This window comes from Protopterus annectens, chromosome 8.part0 (genome assembly GCF_019279795.1).
Source record: "Protopterus annectens isolate FY-2018-M chromosome 8.part0, PAN1.0, whole genome shotgun sequence".
NCBI classification, from domain to species: domain Eukaryota; kingdom Metazoa; phylum Chordata; order Ceratodontiformes; family Protopteridae; genus Protopterus; species Protopterus annectens.
In genome coordinates, this window is record NC_056741.1 from 1337170460 (window position 1) to 1337183659 (window position 13200).

A 13200-nucleotide genomic window follows, 5' to 3' on the forward strand; every position below is an offset into this window, starting at 1 on the left:
TCATAAAAGCTATGGCTGGGGTTCTTCTACCTGACAACATCCCAGCAGTCCTGAGGACATGCTCGACTGATTCCCCCTGGTGGAGGGGCATGGGGCATTTTGGAGGTCAGCTGTCGTTCCATTGGTTGGTATGGTTCTCTACAATATCCATCTATTGGGTGACAGTTGTGATTATAGGAGCTATAAGATTTTTTCACCACATTACCCTCTTCACCCCATGACATACTAGGCCAACAACCAGTGGGGCCTTTGTAAGCCTAGCCATGAACCTCAAATATATCCCGCATGCTGTTTTGCTTTGGAGATTGTTTTAAGGAGTGTGTGTTACTTGGGACATAATTTAACTGCTGCCGCTGTTCATCAGAGACATAGGTGTTGGACCATGTGTGAATTTTCAATTTCCTATCCACTGGTCCAGGTTACACTTGAATTACGGTTAGAAAAGGCTGTTCCAAAGAATGGGAATTTTCTGCAATACATAACTGTCCGTCCAGCATGTCCTATTTAAATCATAAGCAAATTTTCAATCCATGGATCTAATAGTTTTGATGGTGTTAGCTTTGCGGATTTGCAAAAGGTCCATTAAGGAGGGACATTAAGGAGGGATGCAAGGGAGCCTTGTACACCAGGAATAAATCACCTGTCAGTAGTCTGTAGTGTCTTTGTGAGGAACTTTTGTGTGCATTACAGATGTTGCATGTTCCTTGTCGAGTACATACTAAATGGAGCGTTATACTCTGATGGGTCTGATGAAGGCTGAGTATAATGGTACATTTACTTCTGTGGGCCAAGATGCCATACTCTTACTTGTAAGCCAAGTGACCTAGAATGATTTTCTTACTACCTTAGACATATGTTGGTTGAAAGCCAGTTTACTATCTACAGGAGTCCTTAAATCCCTAACTACTGTGTGTATTGGTGTATGAAAAATTTAATTCCATTCAGACTCATTTTTAACTGGGATAGTCTTTCTGCTGCAGTACCAGCTGCACTGGAGTTTCTCATGGGATAGTGAGACAGAAGAATTTGAAGGATGGTGCAAAGAAAGGTCTACAAAACTGGTTATATATGGTACTGAAACCTGTGTGGTGAGGGCAGAGCAGCTGAGAAAAGCTAGAGGTGATAGAGGTGAAGTGCCTGGAATGGGTGGTAGGATGCACAGTGGGAGACAAATGAAGGCATGATCCCATTAGAGCAAAAGCAAAGTAGCTCTAGTCAAGAAAAGACTCAATGGTATAAGAATGGCACTGAATCAAGAGAAGTGGTATCAGTTGATGCGACACCCTGACCCCGTGTAGAAAATGAGGGGGGTGATTTTCTTCGTGTGTATTCCTTCATCAGGTTCACTTGCTTATTTTTTTCCATTGTTCACAAAGACCAAAATGGTTTGTTCTTTGCTTTAAAAGTTTAATAAGGCCCTTTTTGATTGGTGCCTTTCTTTAAGGCCTCCATTTCATGAGACATTTCCTTGGTATTTTTATTTTGTAATGGAAAAGTTAACACAAGCCCCTTTTGAACTGGCACCTTCAACTGAACTGAATCATTTCTGCAACTGGAACTTGCAGCAACATGTATTCCAGCATGATCAAGTTGATGGTCTCCGTTTGCAGTCAAGCTCCTTATGAATGATCTTAAATAGTACTCTGTAATGCACCTTGTTTTACTCATACAGGTTGCAGAATATAATTCTGTTCAGATGGCATGATTAACTACTACATTTAATTTAGATAAAATAGTGCTTGAGTAGTTTCACCAAATTGACAAATACTAGAATGTTTTAACACCAAGTTCAAGCAACTGCAATAAATGTTAGCAGAAAAACTTAGATGTGAACTTTTTTGTCCTCTCGACGTAGCGTTTCCTTTGCTTTGTAGTAGGTCTCTCCCAGGAGTATCCCAGGCCTTAGCATTGCACCAAACCGAGGCTTGATTACAGCTGCACAAAGCAGTCTAATCAGCCTAATTATGCCAGCTGCTCCTTCACTGAAACGTGCATAGCTGGGTGCACTGTCTGGTATGCACTCTTGTGCCACACACACACACACACACACACACACACACGGACTGAACCCTGATGGCTGTCCTGCCTGCACATAATCATCCAGTTTTTTCCATAGTTGCAGGAGCCAGGAATTCCCAGATGAGTAGAGAGCCCATGGTTGCAGGAGCCAGGAATTCCCAGGTGAGGAGAGAACCCTTCAGCCCATTCATTTCTGTCTGGGAATCCCCCATAAGTTCATAACTTGCAGTGGGACTTGGGTGTTAGCGGGCCAACTTGCTGTGAATTGTCCTACACTCACCCAGAGGAGCTCCCCTCCCTGACATCTGGTCTTCCACTATGGCTGCCTTCCAAAGGGAAGTGCGTGACATGCGCAAATTAGTGTGGGCTCAATGGACTCTCTTTAGTAGATACCTACTGCTCCAGCTAGGTGTGTAGTGAGCCAAAGCAGCTCTAACCCCCCCCCCCCCACACACACACACACACCGGTTGGATCAGCTGCAAAGGCTGCTCATTTATATCTTCCTCCTTCTCCTCCAGATTCAAACACTATTTACTGGAGGTGTAGTAAGGGGTTTATTCCTCTTTCATTGAGCTGGCATAGTGCTGGATATGCACCTTGTGCTGTTTCATAGAACTTGGATAGCTGAAGAAACTAATGAGGACTATATTACTCTGGAAGGCCAGAACCATAAGATGGACCCAGACTTCCTCAGGAGAAGCATTGAGCACTGTTTAGTAGTATTTACACCTCTATTGGGACAACTGTGCAAACTTTCCAGATTTTTTTATTTTCCTCCTCCCCTCTCTCTCCAGTCCCACATAATATGCTCTTAATGAAACAATCGTGTACCACCAGGCAAACAATCCGAAGCTTGTGAATTTCCATTTGATTCTCTCCGTTAAATCGCCTCCCTTCACTGACCATCTCTGTGGAATAATTTTACTCTACCAAGTATTCTCTCCTTCTAAAATAAAATTAGTTCCATTTCTTGCACTACTTCTGTTGTCATTTCATATCCCCTCTTACGCTCATACACACACACTCGCGCTCACACACACGCTCTCACACACACAATCAGTCACACTTCATGTAAAGACTGAAGGAAAAATGTATTCCATATCAACTTTGTTTTAATTCTATTTTTTCTAAGAGTTAAACTATTGCCCTTAAAATGACTCTGCTTAATAAATAACAGTTCTGTTTTAAAGTGGACATTTTCCTTGGTTTGGCGGCTTGCAAAATTCATTAATTCACAATGCTTTAAGAAATGTACCATTCCAAGAGGAGATGTGGTCCAGTAAGATTGACTGTTTTCCGAAGTTATCTGCATCTGACTTGATGCTATTGTTCCTTTTGTAAATTTGTGAAATATGCAGTACTTTGTAAAGCAACGTAATGATGTGGGCATTAAACTCAAATTTTCTGTTTTAGGCTTGTTCGGTTGATGGGGGAAATTATGAGCGAAAAGGAGAACAAAACGATTGTCTTTGTGGAAACCAAACGACGGTGTGATGATCTAACTAGAATGATGAGGAGAGATGGGTAGGTAGATACTGAACTACCTAATTAATGCAGAACAGATGTAATGTACAATATTTATCATGCAGCTTGTGAATGCTGGGTATAAACTGTAGCACAAGGAATGTATTACTTGATTTTTAGCCAGCATAAACCCAGTCAAAGTTTACTTTGTGCATCATACTATATTCTGTGATACTGACCTAAGTATTACTTAGCGATGAAAGTTTTTTCAGCTTTTTTTTTAAACTGTGGAATAGGTTTACTTTTACTGATCAGCCTTTTTTCTTAATTTGTTGAATCTCAACACCTTTTCAGCCACTAGTTGCCAATTTGTGCCTATTTTCTCTTTAATGGGTAATGACTGGGTGTTAGAACCTCTGGAACCAATGGCAGAGATGGGCATTACACCATTTATGCTACAGCCTAAAGTTTAACATTTAGAGTCCTTGCATGTTTACCATGTTTTTTTTGGAGTTATGTAGTCTGCTAACTGGCCTTTTTACCAAAATATTTGGCTGCTTAAATTGCTTGCTTAAGCTTGTCACACAAGACTTTTTTTTTCACTCTTTAATTTCTTCATGTCTTTTGGGTTTCTAATATGATGGAAATTGACCCCATTTGTATGTCCAAGTGCAATTAAAGTTCATGAAATTAGTACTGTTTCAATCTTTGTCAGCCAGAAGTGCTCTTTGCAGCACTCGCAGTGTGCCCAGTAATGACTCCTGCAATTCGTATGGGGTTACATGTATTGGTAACGTATCTAAATGGAATTGTAGATTCTTTTTATAAGACCCTGTGCTCCTACTACTATTGGAACTGTCTGGGTATCTTTCTTCCACATTGATCTCATTTATTCCTGCGAATCCTGATATCTTATGACTGTGTGCGTCTCTGAACGCAAGATACTGTAGTCACTGGGTGTGTCGACTTCAATGATGAATGCTACTTTTATCCTTTTTCATGTACCACTGTATCTGGTTTTCTAGCATATATCTTTTGAACTGTTGGTTATGGGTGATCCTATGTGATGTAGACTCTGTCATTTTCTATGATGCTTTGTCACATTTCCAGTGTTTTTCAGCCACTTCACAACCATAATGTTTGCACAATCCCCAGTGCAACAGTCTTCCCACATTATTATGCCTTTTTGTATACAGCCCTTCTGCCATTAGTATGTCAAAACCAGCAATGAGGTGTGCAACTGTTTCCAATTCTGTTTTACAAAACCTACATTTGTCTGTTTCTCCCGCATGTTCAATGGACTTTGAAAACCCATGTTGTACGTAGCCCACTATCTTGGACTGCCAATATTCACCTTTAACCTTTTCGTTTGAATTTGCCTCTCCTTAATTCCTGCATTAGATCCTGATCAACATGAGGTTCTTCCAGAAGTTTTCTGTACTTACAACTATATTTGTGCATTTTCCACATTTCTTGCATTCTCATCTGATCTTCACCTTATATTTTTTTCTTTTGTTTTTTGGCGTATTCAGTTGCTACCTGCTTTTTATCTACTTCTGGTTCGATTTCCATTCCTGCTTGACACTAATATGCTAGACTAAGCAGAGAGGTCATCTTAGATTTATTCTCATGTGCCAAAACTTTCACTATGTTTGGGTCTTAAGAGGTCAGCAGATGTGTGCAGTCCTACGACTACATATCTGTACATCTAATCAGTTTCAAGGAGCCACATCCGTCTTTCGGAATGGGGAATATATAATCTTAGTATGCACTGATTTTTTTTATAAATCATTTGGTGAGCATGAAGCATCCTTTTTGTTTTCCTGCCTAATCTAACACGTTTTGAGACCAGTCAGTCATTCAATAACTGTAAGTTAGGACAGGAAGAGCAAATTGGTTTATAACTTAACATTTTGTTCCTAGATGTCAGTACTGTTTTCAAGATTAATTTAAGTTTTCTAAAGTATTCTTTACTAAGTTTTATTCACGTTTGTTCATGTTTTGTTGATCCTTCTATCAATTCCCAAGTATTTATACACTCCCTCTTGCCCAAGCTTTTATATCACATTCTTGTCCCAAACTGATGTTTTCTTGGTGCTGCAGTTTTCCTGCTTTAACGGTTGCTTTTGCATGTATATCAAGACCAAATTACATTCTTATATCATCTGAAAAAGTTTTGACAACTTGTAGTTGTGCTTTCAGTTCCTCATCTGATAAGCTATACAGTTTTAAATCAACAAAGAGAAGATGGGAAGTCTTTACACTTTGTTTTCTAGGAGCCAAATTATAGCCATGGCCTAAGCTGCTAAGTAGACAGCTTAATGGGTTAAAGGCAGGACAGAATAACAGTGGTGACAGTCACCCTGGAAAATTCCCATTTGAATTTTTATCCCTGGGATAATTTGTCCTTTTATCATGTCTTAATTCCAAAGTGGAGTGCCACTGTTTCACGGTCACTGTAATGTAGTTAAGTGTAGGGTATATCTTATACATTTTTAAGCACTCATCTGAAGCTGTTAATCTTCTTCCTATTCATCATTGATGGGTTCGGTTCCGAGCCCTCTGAACCGAGTCAGACTTGTACCAAGCTTGCGTGCACCAAAAACACTCTAGCTAAGCTGCTACCCACAATGCCCTTTACTCAGTTACCTCCGATCTCGTTTGCCGCACAGCCATATAGCAGCGTTTTACCAAGTTCTCCAGCTAAGTGATTTATCTTATGCATTTACAAGTTTTTGTAAAAGTTTTTTCGTTTATAGTTTCTTTGATATCTCTATATTCTCAGCTCTACCCACAGGTATCTCTTTCATACCATTGTTGGTATTTTTGAACTTTCTACCCTTGTGGTATCTTATTACCATTGTTGGTATTTCCTCTGTTTACTTCATTTCCTCCACTTTCCTCACTCTTTCTCTTGTGTGTGTTCTGTTATGTCTGCAGTTGTAAACTTCCAAATAGCGACCTTCATGAAGAGTGTGTACTGTTTGGGGGTTCCACATTTGTCGGCAAAATCCCCATGTGATATCTATGCTAGCTTCAGTTAAAGGGCCTGCTTGCTTTGCCTTTTTCGGAGGCTATTTCTGCGACTGAGGTCTCCTCCCCTTCTGTGGACAAGAAACGTCCTCACTCAGACCACTCTTCACCGGCTGGTGACAGAGGTAAAAGCTATAAGCACAAGGCCCAAAAGTCTTCCTCAGAGCACCATACTGCTTCCTCTGTTCTGAGATTGGCTCCAGCGAAGCTTACCGAGGTCGCCTCGTCGGCGCCTACTGCAGCACCAATGACTATGGTGCCATCTACTACCTCTGTTCCGATCAGTTTGTCTGTCTCGGCACAGTCACCCACTTCCACTGCGATGTTGGTTCCGACAACTTCGGAGCCATTTTTGACAAACATCGCTGTTGTGACTTCGGCTCTGAGTGCGTTCTCAGCTCCAACCCTACCGTTGTTGCCAGTTTCTAAATTGGAATTGTCTGTGCTGTTTTGTGATACACCATGGACCCGATACTCGTCTGTGGACCCATTTGCCAGACAAGCCTGCAGCCCCTTTCTGGACAGGCCGCATTCCCCCTCAGGGGCATCATTGAGATCCACCAGGAGCCTTTCAGAATTAGATGTGGTGTGCCTTTTTGACCAGCTGCTGACCGCCAGGGGAATTTCAAATTTGCCTAGACCCTATCCCACTCCAGGCTTTGGGTCTATTACTCCAGTGACCCTAACATACTCTCCTCCCTTGGATCCAAGGCTCATATAGCCGACATTTTCTAGAGGACCCCCTTCCTCTGCGCTGACAGTGACAGTGTCTGAGGCCCCTTTGGTTGTCTGTTCCATCAGAACCCACTCTCTCTCAATCTCATGCTTGGGGGGGGGGGTGGAACCTCTGGTTCTGGTATCCGAGGGTGACTACTGCTCAGAGTTTGCTTGAGGCTCCGTCCCCGGGAGCGGACCATGTGAAGTGGGGTGTGACCCCGGTTCCGATTTTATTTTCAGTTCCAGGCTCCCACTCCTCTTCGGGTGTGCCCACTTTCCGGGTGATGGAGAGGGTGCTTGCTTCCAGCAATCCTCCTGCGTTGGTTATCCCCCAAGTTCCTTCTGAGCCACAGCTGTCAAAGGCCACTCCCCAGAACTCCGAGAGAACAAGGCCCAGGAAACCCCCTGTCCAGAGTATTTCCCTTTCTGAGTCTTCTTTGGATGCTCCCACCGAAGAATCCCTACGGAAACGGGTGTGTAAGAGGAAATGCACGGACTCCCCAGAGGAGTCCCTCATGGAAGATGTATACTATGATGATGGAGAGGGATCCCCATGGTCACCCCCTGACAATGTCTCCTTTGGAAACATCATGGAAATCTTGAAACAGAGGGGTGATTAGAAGCCCTCTAATCCTTCCTCAGAGGAATACGTATCCCTGCAGGCCTTTCACTCTCAGCCCTCTACTAATTGGGTGATGTCCCCCCCCTGCAGATGAGTTGGTTAAGCTCATCATGCAGCAAGCATGGAAGAACCCAGACTCTGAGGCCATCCCCAGATCGTCAGACAAGGTACTCTCCCTTCCAGAGGATCAACCCCATTGGTCTAGAGGCTTGCCAGTGGATGCTATGGTGGTGGCAGCAGTCACGAAAAAGGACTTTACGGAAGAGTGTCCTGCTGTTCACCTGCCCAACAGAGTCCCGGGCAGTGGACAGGTTAGGGAAGCGAGTTTTTGCATCAGCAAACTTTGCAGTTCAGTCTCTGAACGTTTTGGCACATTTTACGAGGCTCCAGAGAGATCTTTTCTCCAAACTCTCTAGAACCCTCGTGGGCCAAGTATCGGATGGAGCATGAGATGAAGTTGCTTCCCAACTTGCCACCCTAGAGTCAATATCCAATTCATCCATGAGGTTGCTGTCACACGCAACCAAAGGAGCAGCTAGAGCGGCAGGTGCAGTAGTAGTCATGGGACGCCTCTCCTGGATGCATATTTGTTACCTCTCGGACTCCAAGTCTTCTTTTTTAAATGCCCCTATCGAACCATCAGCTCTGTTTGGTGCTAAGGTCAAGGATACATTAGCCAGTTGCGAGCAAGATGGGAAGACTTTGTCTGCCATTGGCGTATGCTTTTCCAAACCTCAGCGTTCCTTCTCCAGGAATCAGAGGAGCGGGAAGATGTGGCACAAGAAGTCTCAAGGACCTTTCCAAGATGCACGTGATGAGGTCTTCTCCTTTCGTGGCAGGGGGAGGTCCCCGGAACCAGGGCTCCAGAGATTTCTTCTTGGGTAGACCCGTATCAATGCTCCTGAGGCACTGCCCAATTGCTTTCCTCTGGAAGCAGTCTGGGCGTGTTTTTCTCTGCACCAAGCTGCCTGGCTCTCTATTACAAATGATCAGTGGGTGCAGAGAATCATTACCAGAGGCTACCATATTCCCCTAATATCTTACCCAAGACCTCCTAAATCCCTTCCCGATGTTCCACCCAATCAAAGGGAGGAGGCAGCTTCTGAAATATGAAAGCTGTGTCAAAAACGAGCCATCCAACAGGTCCCCCCCAGATCAGTGTGGATCAGGGTTCTACTCAAGATTATTTTTGGTGCCAAAGAAAACGGGGAACTGGAGGCCCATTCTGGATCTTGGTCAACTAAACAAATCGGTAGTTCAGACCAATTTCTGCATGGTCACGATTCAAACTATCCTTTCCTTTCTAAGGGAGGGTGTGTGGATGTGCTCATTAGATCTCCAGGATGCATATTACCATATCAAGATGGACAAGCACTCCAGGAGCCTCCTTCACTTCCGGTTGTGAGCCAATCACTATCAATTCAGAGCCCTGCCTTTCGGTCTCTCGATGGCCCCCAGAGTGTTCAGGAAATGCCTTGCAGTGGTAACAGCTCATCTGAGACTTCAGGGATTCCAGATGTTTCTGTACCTAGACTATTGGCTCCTCTCTGCCCCCACCAAGTGTCTTCTGGTCAGGGTCCTCCGCTACACCCTGGTTCTAGTGGAGTCACTGGGCATCACCATACATTGGGAGAAATCCAACCTACAACCCTCAACTGGAATTCATAGGGGCAATATTCAACACCCAGTCAAGCCTGATCTCACTTCCTCTTCACAGGCTTCACAGACTAAGGGCACAAGTTCAAGTGATACTCTGTCGAAGAAAGGTGTCTGCAAGGGAAGTTCTCCAAACCTTGTGGTCTATAGCTGCAGCCATCCCTATTGTTCCCTTAGCCAAGACTACACATGAGATTACTACAATGGCTCCTTCAGGCCCAGTGGATACCCAGTCTTCACCCCCTGAGCTCACAGATTCTCATCACCAACACTTGCAAACAAGATCTCTTCTGGTGGATGAGGGCAGACAAAAATCTTTGGTGTCACCCCTTCCAGGCTCCCCAGTCCAGCGCCATGGTGACCACGGATGTTTCCCTGATGGGGTGGGGGGCCACTTCCAGGTAAAGTCAGTCCAAGGCACGTGGGCCGATGTAGAGGTCAACTTGCATATCAATGTCCTGGAGTTGAGTGGTGCTACTGGCGTTGCAAGCTTTTGATCTGCTCCTTTCATCCAGAACGATTGCTGTTCAGTCGGACAACATGCCCCTGGTCTGGTACATAAACAGGGAGGGACCAAATCCTACCCCATATGTTGCGAAGCCATGCGAATCTGGCAGTGGGCGACAGCTTCCAACCACTTTCTAATCGCAACGCATATCCCGGGGAGCTCCAGTGTGATTGCGGACAGGCTGTGCAGATGCATTCTCCGTCCTCACGAGTGGTGTCTCAACCCGAGTCTGGCAGTGGAAATTTTCAGCCGTTGGGGCCAGCCATGCTACGACCTTTTCACCTCCCCCTCAAACACAAAATCCAGCAGCTACTTTGCCCTCTCTCCTTTTGGGGGAGTCACCGAGAGACGCTTTGATTCACGATTGGCCCACAGATCTCTCTTGTGCTTATCCTTCGATTCCTCTGATCCCCCTTGTTCTAAGGAACGCTTTTCAGTTGAGAAGCAAAGTGATCCTCATTGCCCCATTCTGGCCACATCAAGTGTGGTTTCCCTTCCTTCAGTCTCATCTTTTACAACCTCCTTGTATCCTAGACACTCGTCAAGACCTCATATCTTATCCACAAGGGCTGACTCCCCCAAATCTGTCCACTCTCAAGCTGACAACTTGGTTTCTCCACTTCCGTTAGTTGCCAGGCAGGAAACCCTCTCTTCACCTGTACATATTATCTTGGACTCTCATAAACCATCCACCAGGAAACTTTACAGGGACAAATGGAAAAGATTCTCTATTTGGTCAGAATCAGAAGCTAGACCCATTCTCAGCCCCCGTAGCCACTATTCATTATTTGACTGAACTGTTCGACAATGGGGCCTCAGCTTCCACCATTCGAGTCCATCTAGCAGCCATTTCCAACTTCCATAATGGGTCAGATGGAGTCCGCTTATTTCCTCTTGCCTTTGCAAGACTTTCCACAAGGGTATTTTCCACAGCAGGCCTCCCATCAGGTAGCCAGTGGAAGCATGGAATCTGTCCTGGGTTCTGCAGTCTCTTTCTCTGCCCACTTTTGAGCCAGCTACGACATGTGATCTAAAATTTCTGCCATGGAACTCTTTATTTCTGGTGGCTATAACTTCAGCCAGACGAATTTCTGAATTACAAGCATTCTGTATCAAGAGCCCTTATCTGATTTTTCATAAGGACAGAGTATCACTTAGTACTAACCCATCCTTTCTCCCAAAGTGGTTTCTGACTTTTCAGTTAACTAGTCCATTGAGCTCCCTGTTCTTCCCAAATCCCTCTAACAAGGGAGAATACTGCCTACATTCCTTGGATGTTCATAGACAATTACTTTTCTATATGGACAGAACTAAATCCTTTTGCAAGTTGGACCAGCTTTTCATCTCCTTTGTGGGCCCTAGAATGGGAGGCACAGTATTGAAAGTTACTTTGTCTAAATAGCTCAGGGATTGCATTGCCTTCACATATTCACTTATGGAGGGATCCAAGCCTGGCCAAATCAAAGCTCACTCAACTAGGGCTGTTGCAGCATCTGTTGCCTTCCACTCTAGGGCCTCCATGGATGACATTTGTGCAGCTGCCATTTGGGCTAAGCCCCACACCTTTATCAAACATTACAAGTTGGATCTGATCTCCAGGGGAAGAGTGGCCTTTGGTTCAATGGTTCTCAGGAATGTTCTTCCATAAGAGGCCACCCATGTTCTCCAAGTAGCTGGGGACTCTGTCCCATCAGTGATGAGTAGGAAGAAGATTAACTTCAGATAAAGTTGTCTTACCATAACGTTCCATCTGAGTTGTTGATGTTCTTCCAGTCATCACACCCCCCCTCCCCTCGACCCCCTCCAAAGGTTCCTGGCAGATCATCTGGGTCTTTGTGGTGTCTTACAGTTTCTGTGCAGAGATGGCCTCTGACTTTTCTTTTATATGTTACATGCAGACTCGATCTGAGGTAACTGAATAAAGGGCATTGTGGGTAGCAGCTTAGCTTGAGTGTTTTTGGTGCACGCAGGTTTTGGTATAAGGCCAACTCGGTTCCGAGGGCTCTGAACCGAATCCATCAGTAATGACTGGAAGATCATCAACAACTCCGATGGAACTTTATGGTAAGACATAACTTCTTTTTTTATCCAAAAATGTGGGATACTATCAAATGCTTTTTTGTAGTCAATCCATGCCATGCTTAGATTATTCCCCTTTTTGCACTTCTTCACTATGACTTTAACAGCAAATGATCTTTTGTTCCATATGACTTTCTTTTATTGCCCTTTTGTTCTATTGCCATAATTGAGTTTTTTTTTTCTAAATGACTGTAAACTGTCACTAATTCCAGTGCAGAGTTTGTTTGTCGTTGGAAGGCAAGTTATTGGTCTAATTTTTTTAAGGTAGCTTGCAGGTTCATTCTTAAGTAGGGGCACTGTTTTTTTCCTGTTAGCCAAGTTGGTCTGTTTGAGGTGCACGTATAAATAATTACTCATGGCTAAATCTTCATGCAAAGATGTTAATACTTCTGGTTAAAAGTCAAGTACTGCATCTTGGCCTGGGGTTTTTCAATTAGTGTTTTCTTAACTTTGTTTCGATCTCTCTGGCTGTTGTTACTTCATCCCATTTCATATCCTGTACCTTTAAATGTCTTATTCTTTAACTTCTGTCCATTTAGCGTTTTTATGTTCCACAGAATATTCATTGATGGTCTTTTAATTCCTTTTACCTTGTTTCTCAATTCTCTCGACTTTTTTGGGTCCTCAATAAATTGCTTATTTTGTACTTTCCTTTATATTTATCTTCATCTTCTACGTTTTCTGCCTGTGTTGAGATTTTTAGTTTATTTGTGATGAAGTATGATGGATCCTGATGTGTTGTTGATCTGCTTGTTCCCTCTTCTATACTCAGTGACACTTGTCTTAATTGCTTTATAGTTTTCTCTGTTCGATATTTCCATGGTGGTATTCAATTTCTCCCTTTTAATTCCCAAACTACCCTGTGTTCTTGTGGTAGAACTTTTATCCGTTTAGTTACACAGTAATATATCCTGTTTACTTCTGTTATATTGTATGGATCTCAATGGACAGTCCTAATTACTGTGTTAATTTATTTTATGAAACTTTTGACTTTTGGGGTTTTATTGACCTTCTGGAGTCTCTCTGTTAATCAAGCAGCTCCTCTCTTAGCTCATTTTCTTCTAAACTGAGGGCACATTTTTTTGTTTCCCATTTCCTATG

At 43.6% G+C, this 13200-nt stretch overlaps 1 protein-coding gene across 1 annotated transcript in view; it reads left to right on the forward strand.

The window, feature by feature from the left end:
• The window catches only part of LOC122808477 (probable ATP-dependent RNA helicase DDX5), a 710554-nt gene that overhangs the window by 375075 nt on the left and 322279 nt on the right, over nucleotides 1–13200 (forward strand). Inside the window, exon 11 of the mRNA XM_044079433.1 lies at nucleotides 3434–3544. Within this exon, the coding sequence (XP_043935368.1) occupies nucleotides 3434–3544 (111 nt within the window). The remainder of the gene's footprint in view (nucleotides 1–3433; nucleotides 3545–13200) is intronic.